Below are 14,792 nucleotides of genomic sequence, written 5' to 3'. Positions count from 1 at the left end.
GGCTCTCCACCCGAGAGTTGAATGGGGGAGAATGTTCAGCTGACAGATTTTGCCCTTGAGGTTTTCTCAGTCTGGGAGAGTTCCTAATCCTTTATCATTTTCTATAAACCCTGCTACTGAAGAAACCGTTTATGTAACTTAAATGTGACTCTGCAGTGAACTTTCTTTCAGACACTGTGACATGTTGCTGGTGTTTAAATCTGTCTTTGCCTTATTTTGCATCTTCAAAATTACGTGATAAGATCAATCATGTCAGTAAAGCAAGGCATGAAAGCAGTTGTGAGGTGTCTTACAGAATCATTTCTTTGTTCCATGTGTTTGTTGGCAAACAGAAGATATTTTGGGTGAAAGAGGGTTTGGAAGGACATGTCAAGTTTTGTGTGGAATGTATATAACAATCAGTCTGCCTTAGCAACTCACCATCTAAACTAAAATGGATTTACCCATAGAAAGAGGAAAGGTGCTATCTCTGGATCATAATATAGATAGTTCTTAATTATTTAATATGTGCAGCTTTATAATAGTAACTAATATACATAGTTTTAAATTTCTCTATTATGTACTATTTTAGCTCTTTTATTTTCAGTTTAATTCTAAAGAAAAGAACATTATTTAAAACTGATTGCTAAACACACACCAATCTATTTTCATGTATAATCTTTCTCAACGCTTCCAAACAGAAATTAGGCTAGATATGAAATCTTTTTGTAAAGTTGGCAGTGGAGACATCTGCAAAAACCTGTGGTGTGAATTGGGGAATGATTTAGGCTGGATATTGACAAGGGCTTATCACTCCTTTGATAAACAGTCTTTTTCAAGAGTTGGGTCCCTCTTGAGATGATTTTAATTGTCCTTTCTTTCTTTCCTAACAATCTCTTGTACGCAAAAAGCCCCTCCAAGGGAGCTGACAGAGGAAGAAAAACAGCAGATCCTTCATTCGGAGGAATTCCTCATCTTTTTTGATCGGACCATACGGGTCATTGAAAGAGCACTGGCTGAAGACTCAGACATCTTCTTTGACTACAGCGGTCGAGAGTTAGAGGAAAAAGATGGGTTAGTTCCTTGTGTGTATTTTCTTAAAAAAACACAGTGATAAGTTATCTGTCGATTCTAAATTCTCGCATGTATTGACTCAGCAAATCCCAAACCTAACAAATCAGAGGAGGATGAAATTCCAGGGTTGATCTTGCTAAACAGCTTTGACCAAGGGCTTTGGTTATAACTTCTGGCTTAGCGTGTCCCTGTAATTACCATGTGCTTCCGTGAAATGCTTTTGAACTTGATATCTGGGGAACAGTCCAGGTGATAGAGACTGACAGAGTTACATACCTTGTCCTCGCAGAAAACATCCCTATTAGCAGCAGAAAGAGGTTGCAGTTATATCCAATAGATCTATTTTTATATCTAAGCAAACAGGAAACTGAAGAAAATAAACATGAGATCAAGAAATCTTAACGGATGTGGGAGACTGAACAGTAACTGGAAACCTTTTCCTCTTTTGACACCATAAGATTTTGTGTCTGTGCCTTTTAGGAAACATATATGCAGGAATATATTTACAGATAAAACAAACAAAAAATGAATCAATAAAAGCAAAGGGCCCCACATGACTTCCTCTGTGGCTGTACCAAATGTGTTGTAAAAGTCAGTGGCTGCTAGCCATCGTCATGGGGATAGTAGGAGGCACTTGATGAGCTTTGTAAGGAATAGAAATAGCTGGGTTTTAGTCACCAGTTTCTTTATGCCAAGAACAATATGAAAAGGTGAAATCACCTGCCTTTTTCATCAGACATGACTTTTTACTATTTCTAAAATTCAAATACATTCTCAAAGGACACTTATCATCATTGAAGACACTCTAAGGAATATAAAAGAGGCTCCCCACAGTTTGAAAAAGGAGTTCTGAAATATTCTAAACAGCTGACAGCATCTTTACCTGCTTCAAAGAGACAATAGTCTTTTGAATATACATGTTATGAGATGTTTGTGTTCTTTCCAAAAAAAAAAAAAAAACCTACTCTGTGGCTCAGTTATTTTCTGGGTCCTATTTCCTCCTGGGTGCCCGGCCCAGTGTTATTCTGGCTTCCTGGCAGTTACTTGGAAGCATGAACCTCTTGCCCGAGTTTGCAGTGGTGGGTGTGCGGAGGGGGAACAGGAGAAAAGCCTCAGACTAAGTCAGCTGATTAGAGCCGAATGAACAATCTGAAGCCAGGTCGCCCGGCACAAGTGCTGCAGGATGTGAGCCAACGGAACGAAGCAAGTGAAGAGAAAAAAAGGTACGTGTGGAGGAATTCCTGAACTGAAGCCCAAGGAAGTTCGGCAGTTTTTTATGCACCTCCCAAAGCTGCTGGCAGGAACAAGCATGACTCAGTTTAAACACTCAGTCGTAGGGAGCAGAAGCGGCGCTCTTCCGAGGAGATTTGGTGGCCAGCTGAATACCAGCCAGGTAAACACTGGCCCAAGTGCACTTCTTCTAGACCCAGGTGCTGTTTTAGCATCTCATATAATCGGTGCATCCCCCACTCTTCACCAATCTGCCTCCTGGTGGGACTTAGCACTTGCTACTGAGCAGGGCGGAACCACTGCAGGCAATCAGAAATCACTGGCAAAGAGAAGCATGCACATCATCTAAGGCCAGATAAGGGGGCGTTGATATCAAAGACTCTGCAAGTGTGCTGTGCTCCCTCGGGAAATGTCTAGTGAATTCTGTTTCAAGATAGAACTTGTTAAGAGGAGGAGAAGCCTGGTCAAGATGAGAACCTGAAACAAATTTGACTTTTCAGGCCGAGGCTTGATTAGAGAGCTTTTTCATAAAGGAGACCTTCGATAGTTTATTTGTGAACCGTGTGCTATCTGAACAGATGCTTTGGCTTCAGGGAGTATCGTGAGCTATGCTGTTGCCATTTCATTCTTTCAGTATTAGCAGAAGAGATGGAGCCCCATTCTGAGGCATCATGTTTATCTTTGATGTTTAAACTCCCTTAGGGATGTCCAGGCTGGAGCCAACCTTTCTTTCAATCGTCAGTTCTATGATGAGCATTGGTCCAAGCACCGGGTAGTCACTTGCATGGACTGGTCTCTCCAGGTAAGAATTATTGCTAGGATGGGACAAACTGGCCTTGTGTTCTCATGGCATTTGTATTAAAAAATAATGATAATAAGAGATTTGCTCCACGACTTTAGATATGATGTTTACTAACCTACAATTTTTTTTCTATGCCTGTTGGTTGTCTTTCTTATTTTACTGAGGTTTCAGTTTAAATATTGTACTCTCTTATCCATAAATACTGAGTACTTACTATGTGCCAGGTACCAGACAAGAACCCAGGCCATTCTGTCTATGCAACTGCTCTCATTAAGGTCCCCAACAATTTCCTATTTGTCAAATCCCGTGGATATGTTTAACTCTTTATCGCCCTGACGTCCTAGCTTAGTTGACGTCCTCATTTTTCCAAAAACAATACCCTTTCACTGAGTCCCACAATTCTACTCTCTTCTAGTTCTCCGACTTTTCTAAGACTTGTGTGTTCTCTTTTTGTGGCCTCACAATCACGCCCTCATCCTCAGCTCTTCTTCCCGACACGGGCTCCGTGGGAGACCTCTTCCACCACTATGATTCCACCACCATGTGGCAGCCTATTTATATTCCCCACCCAACATCCCTCCTGAATTCCACTTTACACACCAGACCGATCCCCTCAGGTGCCCCACAGACTCTTAAACTTAGCATTAACTCATTATTTCCACGTATTCCAAGTCCTTTTTTGCTTACTACATTCTCTTTATGGTTAAGCCATACCCAAGGGCCAAAGCAGAACTTTCATCATTAACATTATTAGCAACTTCTTCTCCCTTGTCTCCCAGACCCCATCTGTCACAGAACTGTCCCTCATCTTATACCAGTAATGTTGCTCACCTTCTATATCTATGCTTGTCTATAGTTTTCCTTCTGACCATCTCTAGCCAAATACAGTTGACCCTTGAACAATCCAGGGGTTAGGGACGCCAACCCAACCCCCCTATCACCTCCCCACAGTCAGAAATCGGCATATAACTTTTGACTTCCCAATTGTCCCTTTGTATCAGCAGGTGATTGGTTCCAGGACCAACTCTCCCCTCCCCTCTGCAGATACCAAAATCTATGGATGCTCAAGTCCCTTCTATAAGATGGTATGGAACAATGCATACAGTCAGCCCTCCACAAAAGCCAGGGATAGCTCAGCCGGTGTGGCTCAGTGGTTGAGCGTCAACCTGTGCACCAAGAGGTCGCTGGTTTGATTCCCAATCAGGGCACATGCCCAGGTTGTGGGCCAAATCCCCAGTGGGGGGCATGCAGGACGCGGCTGATGGATGTTCCCTCTTATCAATGTTTCTATCGTTCTCTCCCTCTCCCTTCCTATCTCTCTAAAATCAATAAAGAAAAAAAAAAGCCAGGGATAAGATGGGCAGACTATTTATTTATTTATTTTTATTGAAAAAAATCAGCCTATAAGTGGACCTGTGCAGCTCAAACCCGTGTTGTTCAAGGTTCAACTGTATTATCAAGAAGAAAAAATGTCTAAACTCCTTAGTGTGGCATTCAGAGTGAAAGCAGGCAAGTTTACCAAAAGTCAGTTTGCTGAATGTCCAACTCAACTAGTTGGCCGTTTATCCAGCGCCGGGTAGATTATGTGCACACAGGCACACAGCCTGGTTGTGGTCCTGGCAGAATTTGAACCCAGATGGCCGGACCCCCGAGCCCGTGATTTAGATGACCATAGTGTTCCCTCCTGCATGACAAAGACAGAAGAGCAGTGAGGGAAATAGGGACGATTCGTCCTGGCCATTTATGTCCAACACAGTGTCTGCCTTCTTCTAGCCTGTGCTTTTGTGAGGAATAATAATCACTCTGGCTTTTAGTGTGTGTTTCTTACATGCTAAGCACTGTGCCAACCGCTCTGCTGGCATCATCCTATTTCACCCTGGTAACATCATACGAGGTGGCCACTGTTACTGTTTCCATTTTATAGCGGAGGAGATGGAAGCTCGGAGAAAGTAAGCAATTTGCTCAGTCACTCAGCTAGGATGTGGTAGAGCGGGGATTTGAACCCGAACCTTTTAGCACTTTGGGGCAGATGCTCTTCACCACTGCCTCCCACAAAGGGCTTCTGAATCTGGAACCAAGAGAGATTATTATAAGTGCTGAGTGATAGGGGGCCGGTAGCAAGTGCTTTGAGTTCAGTGGAGGGTGGGATCTGTTTCCGGTCAGACAGAGCTGCTCAGAAGCCTGGGATTTAGACAGATGGAGGGAGAAGAGAGTGTTCCAGGCAGAGTAGTAAAACATGCTGTGAAGAGCCCCATTTAATCATGCCGGGGAACAAGGGAACTGAAGAGGAGAGTAATCCCCCACAACCGGACTGTCATCAGCCACCAAGTGGGTGAGTGTTCTCTCCTCTTGAATCTCCTTTTACATCCAAACAGCGGAGCAGGCGGTGCGTGATCCAGGAGGATCGTGCAGAGACTAACACAGCAGGGTGCCCGGCCACTTCCCGCCAGCGTGTGGGTGGTCTGTGAGCACGCTCGGGTGTGTGCACAGAAATCAGATCCAAGCCTGGGGAAACACTTAGCTCGGCTTGTTCACTTGTTCAGAGTCTGGAAATTACACAGGAACCTTATCTGACACATTCCTCAAAGACAACTTGTACTTGTTCCTGGGTCGGCTGTCAGCATCAGCGGGCCCACCCTCCGGGCCCAGCGTGGATGGGCCGCCTTGCTCCTGGCTGGATTTGCCTCCACACAAGGTCCTGTGTGGTGTTTCTTGTTGCAGGAAGTGAAACTGTAAAGGGCAGAAACTCCCCCGTGGAGAGACCACATTGACTTTTCCCCATTTTTGTGTAAGCTGTTTACACTGTGGGGAAGGGGTTTGCAGTTCTGGAAAATGTGCTTTATATGGAGCACGAGGAAAAGGGTTGGAACCCTCAGCTCCTACATGATAACACTGTTGTGGGGTTCAAAGGGCCGTGCTGATGTGCGTACGGGATGAAGAGACCTCCTGGATGGATCTAGGTGCAATGCAGTTATGTTAACAAAGAAGGACGAGGTGGTCTTGCAGTCCAGTAGGGGCACGTATGGTGGGAACAGAATGGAACAGAGGGGAGGAAAAGGAAGAAACTACAGTAATTCCTCACTTAACATCGGCAGTAGGTCCTGCGACTTTAAGCAAAATGACATATAGTGAAACCAGTTTCACCATAGGCTAACTGGTAGAAACAAGGGCTAAGTTCCTGTGGCATCTCATCAACCCCACAACAACAAAATAATGCTATTCGATGACCGGCCGCATGAGGTTTCTGCATAGCTTTGCTTTGATCTCCAAGCTTCTTAAAAGAGAACACTTTAAGTTTGTAATATTTGCAAAGTATCCACCAAACATTATTTCCTGGAAGAAGTATTTTATTACCTTTTTTTTTTTTTTTTTTTAAATTCTTACCCGAGGATATTTTTCTGTTTATCTTCAGATAGAGTGGGAGGGAAAGAGAAGGAGAGAAAGGGAGAGAAAGAGAAACAACAGTGTGAGAGAGAGAGACACATCAACTGGTTCCCTCCCGCACGACCCCGACCAGGGCCAGGGATGAACCACAATCGAGGTACGTGACCTTGGCCGGAATTGAACCCATGACTCATTGGTCCGCAGGCCAACACTCTGCCGCTGAGCCAAACCAGCCAGGGCTGGAAGAAGTATTTTAAAACGTCTAGTACGTAGAAAGTACTCAATACATGTGACAGTGGGGAGAGTATTAGTAGCAGAAGTCTAAATAGTTGCAAAGTATGACTCCTGCCACCTCTAGAGTAAAGTCTAAAATCATTAGCCTATACTCGGTCACCTCTGTGAGGATTCCCAGAGACATGTCCCACCCTTTCTTCTTTTTAACCTCTTCACACACCCTGGCTCCCACCCAATTGCTACCATGTGAGGACTCCTGAACCTATTCACTTTTGGTTAGCTTAAGCAAAAGGGGGAATTTATTGGAGAGCCACTAAGGTACTTAGGGAATCCATGGAAAAGATGAAGAACTGGGACTCAGAAAGAGTAGAAATCTGGGCAGCTTGGGAGACCTCACCAATAAAATGCTGTCATAACCTAACTCATTTTCCAGCCCACAGCTTCTGTGTCTCAGTTCATAATTATAATAGCCAGCTGAGAGGATGTGATCGGCCCAGTTAGGTATCAATCCTGCAATGAATGAGTTGTCCCTGGGAAATTAGACAGCTGGTTGTTTTTTTGTTTTATTTTGCTTTTTGTTTTTGTTTTTGTTAATCCTCACCTGAAGATATTTTTCCATTGATTTTAAGATAGAGTGGAAGGGAGGGAAGGAGAGAGAGAGAGAGAAAGAGAGAGAGAGAAACATCAATGTGAGAGAGACACATCAATTGCTTGCCTCCTGCAAGACCCTGACAGGGGCCGGGGATAGAATCTGCAACCCAGGTACCAGGTATTGATGGCGCCACCTTCAGTCTATGAGCTGCCGCTCTAACTGCTGAGCCATACGGGCCAGGGCAGACAGCTGTTTACTGAGGTAATCTCCAAACACAGGAGAGTCACTGAGCCAGCAGAGTCTCCTGCACCCAACTGGTGCCCTGTCCATGCTGTCTTCTCCTTCTCTCGTAATAACCTACCCCTCTGACAAAGCCCAACTTGAGTCTCATTTCTTTTCAGAAGCCCTTTCCAGTTTCTCTCCCTGCCACACCCTATCCCAGCTAACGTGGTCATTTTATCCTCTGTACTTCTACAAACCCTTATTTACACCCCAAGGTTATGTTCTGCTTTTATCTTTGTATTGTAGTTACGCATACAAGTGTCTTACTTTCCTCTGCTTAACTGTGAGTCCCTGTAGAGCAAAGCATGTTATTGTTGCGTTCTTCTCCCACATTTTCCCTGGCCTGGCACCTCACACACTCAGAGGGCACTTGACGCTGGCATGGTGGACTAGAAGGGAGGCGGGCTTCAAAGCCAAATAGGGGTCTCACTTCTTCATTTATTAGCAACATAACTCAGAACAAGTTCCTCACCCAGAGACCCTGTTCATCTGTAGAGATAGGAAAACTATTGCTCCTTTAGAGGATTGCCAGGAGCAAATGAGTTACTCACCCAGCTCCGTGTCTGGCACATAATGGGCACTTAAAACATGTTGGTTCCTTCCTCTCTAATAAAGTCAGATTTGATTTCTCTACAAGAACAAACAGCTTTGAGAGCAGATCTGGTAACTTCCAGGTAAAATTCTCCTAGGTTAAATATTAGATAATCCAGCCCCACGAATAATCACAAACTTCATAACTGTTCGCGTTCTCTTTAAAATCATAATTTTAACATTTATGGTTTAAATAATTGTTCAGGGATTTACTTTTTATTGAAGAATAAGAAAATATGACTAGATATGTTCAAACGAATAGTAGAAAGAGGCCTGCTAGCGTAGACTTTGAATTCATAAAACCTTGCATGTGATAAGAGTTAAATCAGTATCTTTAGGACTTATGATCCCAATTACAGTAATTACACCAATGGCATTTCACTAGCATTTTACTAAAACTCTCCCTGTTTTCTAAAGAAATTTTAAACCCAAATAATTTAAAATATTTTTAATTGAAAAAAGAAAAGCTGAAAGTGGGAGCCAACGATGAGACCCAGATGTGAAGCTGTGGGATATAATTCAAGACACATCTGGCTGCCCACTGGCCACTCTGACAGTGGTGTTGGTGTTTATAGAGTTGCCTTTTCACATGTGACATAGTTAAACTTCATGGGGACAGCCTGGAGACTTCTGTGTTTATCTAGATGTTAGTGTCTTTGATTTAGCCACTGAGGAGTATTTTCTAATAAAGAATGATTGTATCCACTGATGGCCACGTACATGTATTGTAGGCTTATACTTCCTCTGCATCAACCAGCAAGTTGTAAGTCTGTGCAGTTTTCTTCAATTGAGGGAACTTAAAGAATGAGCAAAGCCACGTGGAAGACTTAGGTTTACATATTGTTGATAGAAAAATGTTGATGTTCAAATGTATAAGGAAAATCTATTTTTAAATAAATGCACGGCATAGTGAAATATAAGGGAAAAAGTAATTTATCTCTGAGCAAGGGGTGATAGGATCTGTTATAATCCTAATATAATTGCATATGTAATGATGCAATTTTTAATGGGGCTGCCTTATGGGAACCCCAGGTAGCAAGGTTCCAGGAAATGTTGTCTCACTCATAAATGCCTCCCACAAGATTCACCCTCAGTTTACTTACTAACACACAGCGCAGAGATCATATAGGGTGAGTGGGTATTTCTATTCACTGTAGAGTCCTGGTGGTTTTACTGGTTGTGTTTCCAGCACTTATGCCTTTAATTGTTGTAATTATTTTACAACAAAGGATTAAATATAAGGTCTTTCCACTGAGCATAGTTACCAAAATACACATAAAAAGAGCATTTGTAATTCAATAGATTTGTCATGTGGTAGGAGTTACTAGGCCCTGCATTCAGAGGTCAATAAAAGCTAGTCTCTACACTCAGAGAGCTTACAGATTTGTCAGAGACATAGGTGGGGAAAAAACCATAATACAATTTGACAAGTGCATTAATGGGGGACACACATAATGCTAAGGGAAACAATGAGAGGCAAGGAGGGGTGGTAGATGGTTAGTTAGGATTGTCTGGAGGACTAGATGCCTGCAGCGAGTCTTAAAAATGAGTTGGTGATGTATACAGTACAGAAGAGGTATTCCAATGAGAGTAGCAGACTCCTAGGAGCAGAGGCTGCTGCCTCGGAACTAGCCCAGTGAGGCTGGGTCACAGAGTGTGGGAGGTTGTAAGAGATGAAGCAGAAGAGGTGGAAAAGGACACATTAGAAAGAATCCTAAATGACCTGCATTTTATATTAAAAGTAATAAGGAGCCATTAAAGTGTTTTAAGTAGAGTGGTTAGAGCTTCGGTCTGCAAACCAAAGAGTCATGGATTCAATTTCAGTCAAGGGCACATGCCTTGGTTGCACTTCATCCCCGGCCCTGGTCGGGGTTGTGTGGGAGGCAACCGATTGATGTCTCTCTCTCTCTCTCTCTCTCTCTCTCTCTCTCTCCTCCCACTCCTCACTCCCTCCCACTCTATCTGAAGATAAAATGGAAAAATATCCTTGGGTGAGGATTTTTAAAAGAAAAGTGTTTGAAGTAGAGAAGTGACTTAGTCAAAGATCTGTTTTGTAAAGTCTTATTGACAAAGATGAATAGTGGAGTAGGTGAGGGGGGGGCCTGGAGGGCCTGGAAGCAGGAAGCCCTTTAAGACTCTGCTGCCTTCATTTAGATAAGAAATTCGTCTGGGAGGCTCTCACCTTAAGGATGGGAAGAAAGCATGCATTTGAAAGGTCTTGAGGAAGTAGAGAAATACAGTATGTTGGGTTGAGGAAGAGTAAGGAGTAAAAGTGAGCATGGCGTGTCTGGCCTGGGCAGCTAGGTAAATGTCAGCGAAAGGCACCCGAAGAGGGAACACTGAAAGAGCAGTAGGTTTCTGTGGAGGGCAACGAGCTCATTTTTCTACGTGTTGCATCTGATGTGTCTATGGACGGCCATGGAAATCCCCAGTAGGCCGTCAGATAGAAGGATCTACATCTAGGAAAGAAATCAAGCCTAAAGATATTGATGTGAACATTGTCAGCATCTTAATGCTATTTAAACCATTGGAATAGATGAGGTCATGTAGGGAGAATGTGTAGACAGAGACCAAAAAAAAAAAAAAGACAAAACAGCTTCCTTGGAACACAGGTAATAGAAGGAGAAGATGTAGGGACTAAAAAGAGTGGGCAGAAAGAGAATCAGGAGAGAAATATGTAACGGAAGCCAGTGTGGGAGAAAGGAGGGAGTAGCTCCAATGTCAGGTGATACAGAAAGGTCCAGTAATGTGTGAGGTTTGGTAGTCGTCGGTGACCACAACAAGCACGCGCGGAATGTTGGAGGTAGAAACCAGATTGCAATTGGTTGAGGCATAAAGTTGGTATTAAGTATGCCACAGCTTTTAAAAAGTGGACATTTAAAGTATGCAGTGTAGCACATGTACAGGAGTTAAGCAAGTTTTCCTGGTGTTGTCATCTTGGCCTCATTCATCCTTGTGACCTCTTCCGTGCAGTACCCCGAGCTGATGGTCGCTTCCTACAACAACAACGAAGATGCTCCCCATGAACCAGATGGAGTGGCCTTGGTCTGGAACATGAAGTTCAAGAAAACCACACCAGAATACGTCTTCCACTGTCAGGTAGGCGTCAGCACAGTAAAAATAGCTCGCACCTCTTACTAGACCAAATATAGCTCATGCTGCCTTGCATCTGTCTTATGTGGAGAAGAAGAACTGAGTTTAAAAATGGAATTGTTGACAATTTGGGAAAATTCCCCCACAGTAACCTAATGTTTTGGGAAAGTGGCAACCCTCTCCAAACAGTGAGGAAGGCTGGTTGGGGACTGTGTGTCATTTTCTTTCTATTTAAAACCGCCCCCGTAAAGATGAGTTTATAAAGACCTCACACTTATGAAGAAATCCTGGTGCACCACTTCCTCTGCTCAGCAGCAGCATATGCTCGCCCACCCACATGGCATCCTCAGAGCAGCCCTTCCAGGGGCCCTCCGCTCTCGGCAATGCCGTTCAGTGGGATTTCACCAATTTACGTTTACAGGCGCCATCTTGCTTACAGGTCACATTTTTGTAGGTGGTGGAAGGGAAGACCCATCATGAATCCTTCTTGAATTGTTGAGAAACGCAGATGCCGTTTCCAGTTTGCACGTGCAGAGATCATTGCAAGTAGCTGTGGGGCGCTGGCTCCCTGTGCCTGCTGATGCGTCTGTCTTCTCGTCCATTCAGCACACAGGCTGAAATTATGCTGCACTTGCAAACATTCGGCTTGGCTCCGTTGCCATGACTCTGCCTAAATAACAGGCCTCAGCAGTGGCCCATCCGCCAACCCCTTTATTAATGCCCCTATCCTGTGATTATGCGCAGGAAAATGCAAAACAAACATTCCAGCTCGAAGTTTCAGCTCCCCAAATATTACGGTTCAGACCTACTGAGTGGCAGTTGACTCTTAAATGCAAACACATCAGTTGAAGAAGGGGGTAAAAACCTGTTCATATTTGGAAGTTTAGTGCCATTTTCTATCTGAGAGCTGAGTATCTTTTTGAACCGAAATGTGTTTAGACTTTGGAACATTAGCAGATATAATCTGGGGCACGGGAGCTGCTGCAGTGAAAGCCCCAGCCAGCCTCAACCTGCCTGGGCAGCCTGACTCTGGCCATGTTTTTCTAATTTGCTATCTTCAAAACAGCAAGAACTCTAGATCTGCATAGTAAATAAGCTTTATTGTTGGAACCTTTGAAATAAGAACAGTTTTTTTCTTTCTTTCTTTTCTAAAAAAAAAAGATTATCAAATTTGTCAGTTTGAGATGCTCTTTTGGTAAACGTAGAAGCACAAAATCTTAATTTTGTTCAACTTTAAGAAGTTTGCTGAATGACCAGGAAGATACTAAAAGGTTTATAGGGTAAGCAGAAGCACATTTTTAAAAACAGTGCCATTTGAACTATTGTGATATTACATAAAGCGTATCTTGAATGTTATAAAAAAAAAAAAAAGAAGCAACAATATATTATTTTAGTCAATGTACATGCTATTTATAAAAATTTACATTAACTGACTCTAGGTAGTCTATGACAACAACAATTTGATAATATGGTTAATATTCACAACATTGCATAGTGAAAAGGTCAGTAGGAGCATAATAATGCTGAGTTAAGAACCAATTTCAAAAGTGTCTGGAATTTTTAAATTCCCTGTTTTATCGCACAATTGTTAATTCCAATATTGACTGAAAAGAACATCTTCTCTTTCTTCTTACGGTATCTTTGGAAATATTTACTAAAGATCTCACCAACATGCATCTCATTTTATTTTTAGTTTTTTCATTAAATGGTCAAATATATGTATTTTAGAAGAAAATATATCCCTGATGTAAATTTTAAAAAGTTAAAAGTACTTCAGTCCTAACAAAATATGCTAAAATATTTTTGTGTCCCCCAAATTCCTACTACTATCTTCGTTTTATCTGGTGACTAGAAATAGATGGGGGGGTTCTCAACTCTACCTAGTATTCCCAACAGAAGAAAAGTGCGAATTCTAATACTTTTCAACTTTGGGTTGATCAAGTGACACGTGCAAAAGGCCACGAGAATCTGGCAATGCAGGTACCACATAAAAGCTACTCCATTTAACACGTTTAAAGATATTGAAAAGCATAATTGTGCTACTCAGGCATGGATGATAAGTAGTTCAAATAAATGACCCTTAATATTTGTGAAAAACACATTTAGAAAACCCAAATTGTTGAATACCACTATAGCACCTTGTTTCTGTGATTTAATTATTTATCTTAAGCTGATCTAACTATAGGAGGCAGAATGTATCACCAGCTTTGGGAAGGTAAAAAGGGAAAGAGTGTTGATCCCTTTCAGGAGAGGAAGAAAAGGAAGCCCTGGCCAGTTTGGCTCAGCGGTTAGAGCATCAGCCTGCGGTCCGGAGAGACCCGGGTTCGGTTCCCGCTAATGGCATGTACCTCGGTTGCAGTTTGTCCCTGGCCCTGGTTAGTCGTGCGGGTGGCAGCCACTCGATGTGTCCCTTTCACATCGATGTTTCTCTCTCTCTCTCCCATACTCTCTCTCCCTCCCACTCTATCTGTACAAAAAATGGAAAAATGTCCTCGGGTGAGGATAAAAAAAAAAAGAAAGGGAAGAAGTGTGTGACCAAAGTCATCACGAATTACTTTGAATACACAGGAATCGTTGGTGGTTTGAATACACAGTAACAGTTGGAAACCACGGGGGCCTGGAGGGGAGAGGAAGAAAGGGATGACAGGGTAAAAAGGTGGTTGGCTTTTTTATCCAGAAGGGAGGACTTTTCTTCTTGCCCACAATTCCCTTCTCCCCTTTGGCCCAAACGCGAATGGCCGTTCTTGCCTTTATCGCTCTGATGCTCATCTCCTACCTGACCCAGTTTGTGAAATTTCCTAACTAACCCCCCTGTTCCTTTCCACCTTGTCCCCCCACCAACACACACACACACACACACACACACGAATATTTTCTATAGCTCATTCACCGCTGGGATCTGCTTTGGTGGCGGATGGGCAGAAGACACAGAGTTGTTTTTCCAAAGAATGGGCTCAAAGCCACATTCAGCATGACCTAGGGACAATGGGCACTGGAGAGCTGAAGAGTACCATTTCTTTTGGAATAGTGACACACCTTGCTGTAGTTGATATCCATGAAGTTAGGATAAAAGCCAGGTAAATATCAATGGTTGTCAGAAGAAAACGAAGTGCAATAATACTGAGTGTGTCTGAACGGATGGGAGACCAAACTAGGTGTAACTGAAGCAGTCAGGAAAGTTATAGATAAATGAGTGGGTGGGGGTGGAGTGGAGGGACAAAATAATCAGGGCACCTGGTCTCCTCTAAACACTGCCTCACTGAACTCAGGTAGCTTGTACTTCCACACTCTCCTGCGACGTGACAGTAATTTCATAATTAGACAGGTAGACCAGGAGGAAAGAGGACTGTGGACGGGGAGAAGCAACAGATGCCTTACAATGATGGTACCTTTATCATTTTTTGAGTAATCACAGTAGCTATCTATTTCTTGATGTCGGTGAATTCTTCATACTTTCCAAAAGTGTATCATTGTAAACAAACCCTTTGGCTCAGAAGAGGGTCATGTCAGGCACTAGAAAGCCAATGCACA

The 14,792-nt window shown here is 43.0% G+C and overlaps 1 protein-coding gene across 5 annotated transcripts in view; it reads left to right on the top strand.

Moving 5' to 3' along the window:
- Nucleotides 1-14,792, top strand: part of DYNC1I1 (dynein cytoplasmic 1 intermediate chain 1) — a 308,363-nt gene that overhangs the window by 190,717 nt on the left and 102,854 nt on the right. For all 5 annotated transcript variants that reach the window (XM_036246459.1, XM_036246457.1, XM_036246458.1 and 2 more), the window contains 3 exons: nt 891-1,053; nt 2,986-3,085; nt 11,142-11,267. In XM_036246459.1, the coding sequence (XP_036102352.1) occupies nt 891-1,053; nt 2,986-3,085; nt 11,142-11,267 (389 nt within the window). The remainder of the gene's footprint in view (nt 1-890; nt 1,054-2,985; nt 3,086-11,141; nt 11,268-14,792) is intronic.

Source organism: Molossus molossus, unplaced genomic scaffold, assembly GCF_014108415.1.
Source record: "Molossus molossus isolate mMolMol1 unplaced genomic scaffold, mMolMol1.p scaffold_m16_p_7, whole genome shotgun sequence".
NCBI classification, from domain to species: Eukaryota; Metazoa; Chordata; class Mammalia; order Chiroptera; family Molossidae; genus Molossus; species Molossus molossus.
Note: the sequence above shows the minus strand (reverse complement) of the source record. Positions and strands in the feature narration are given on the sequence as shown.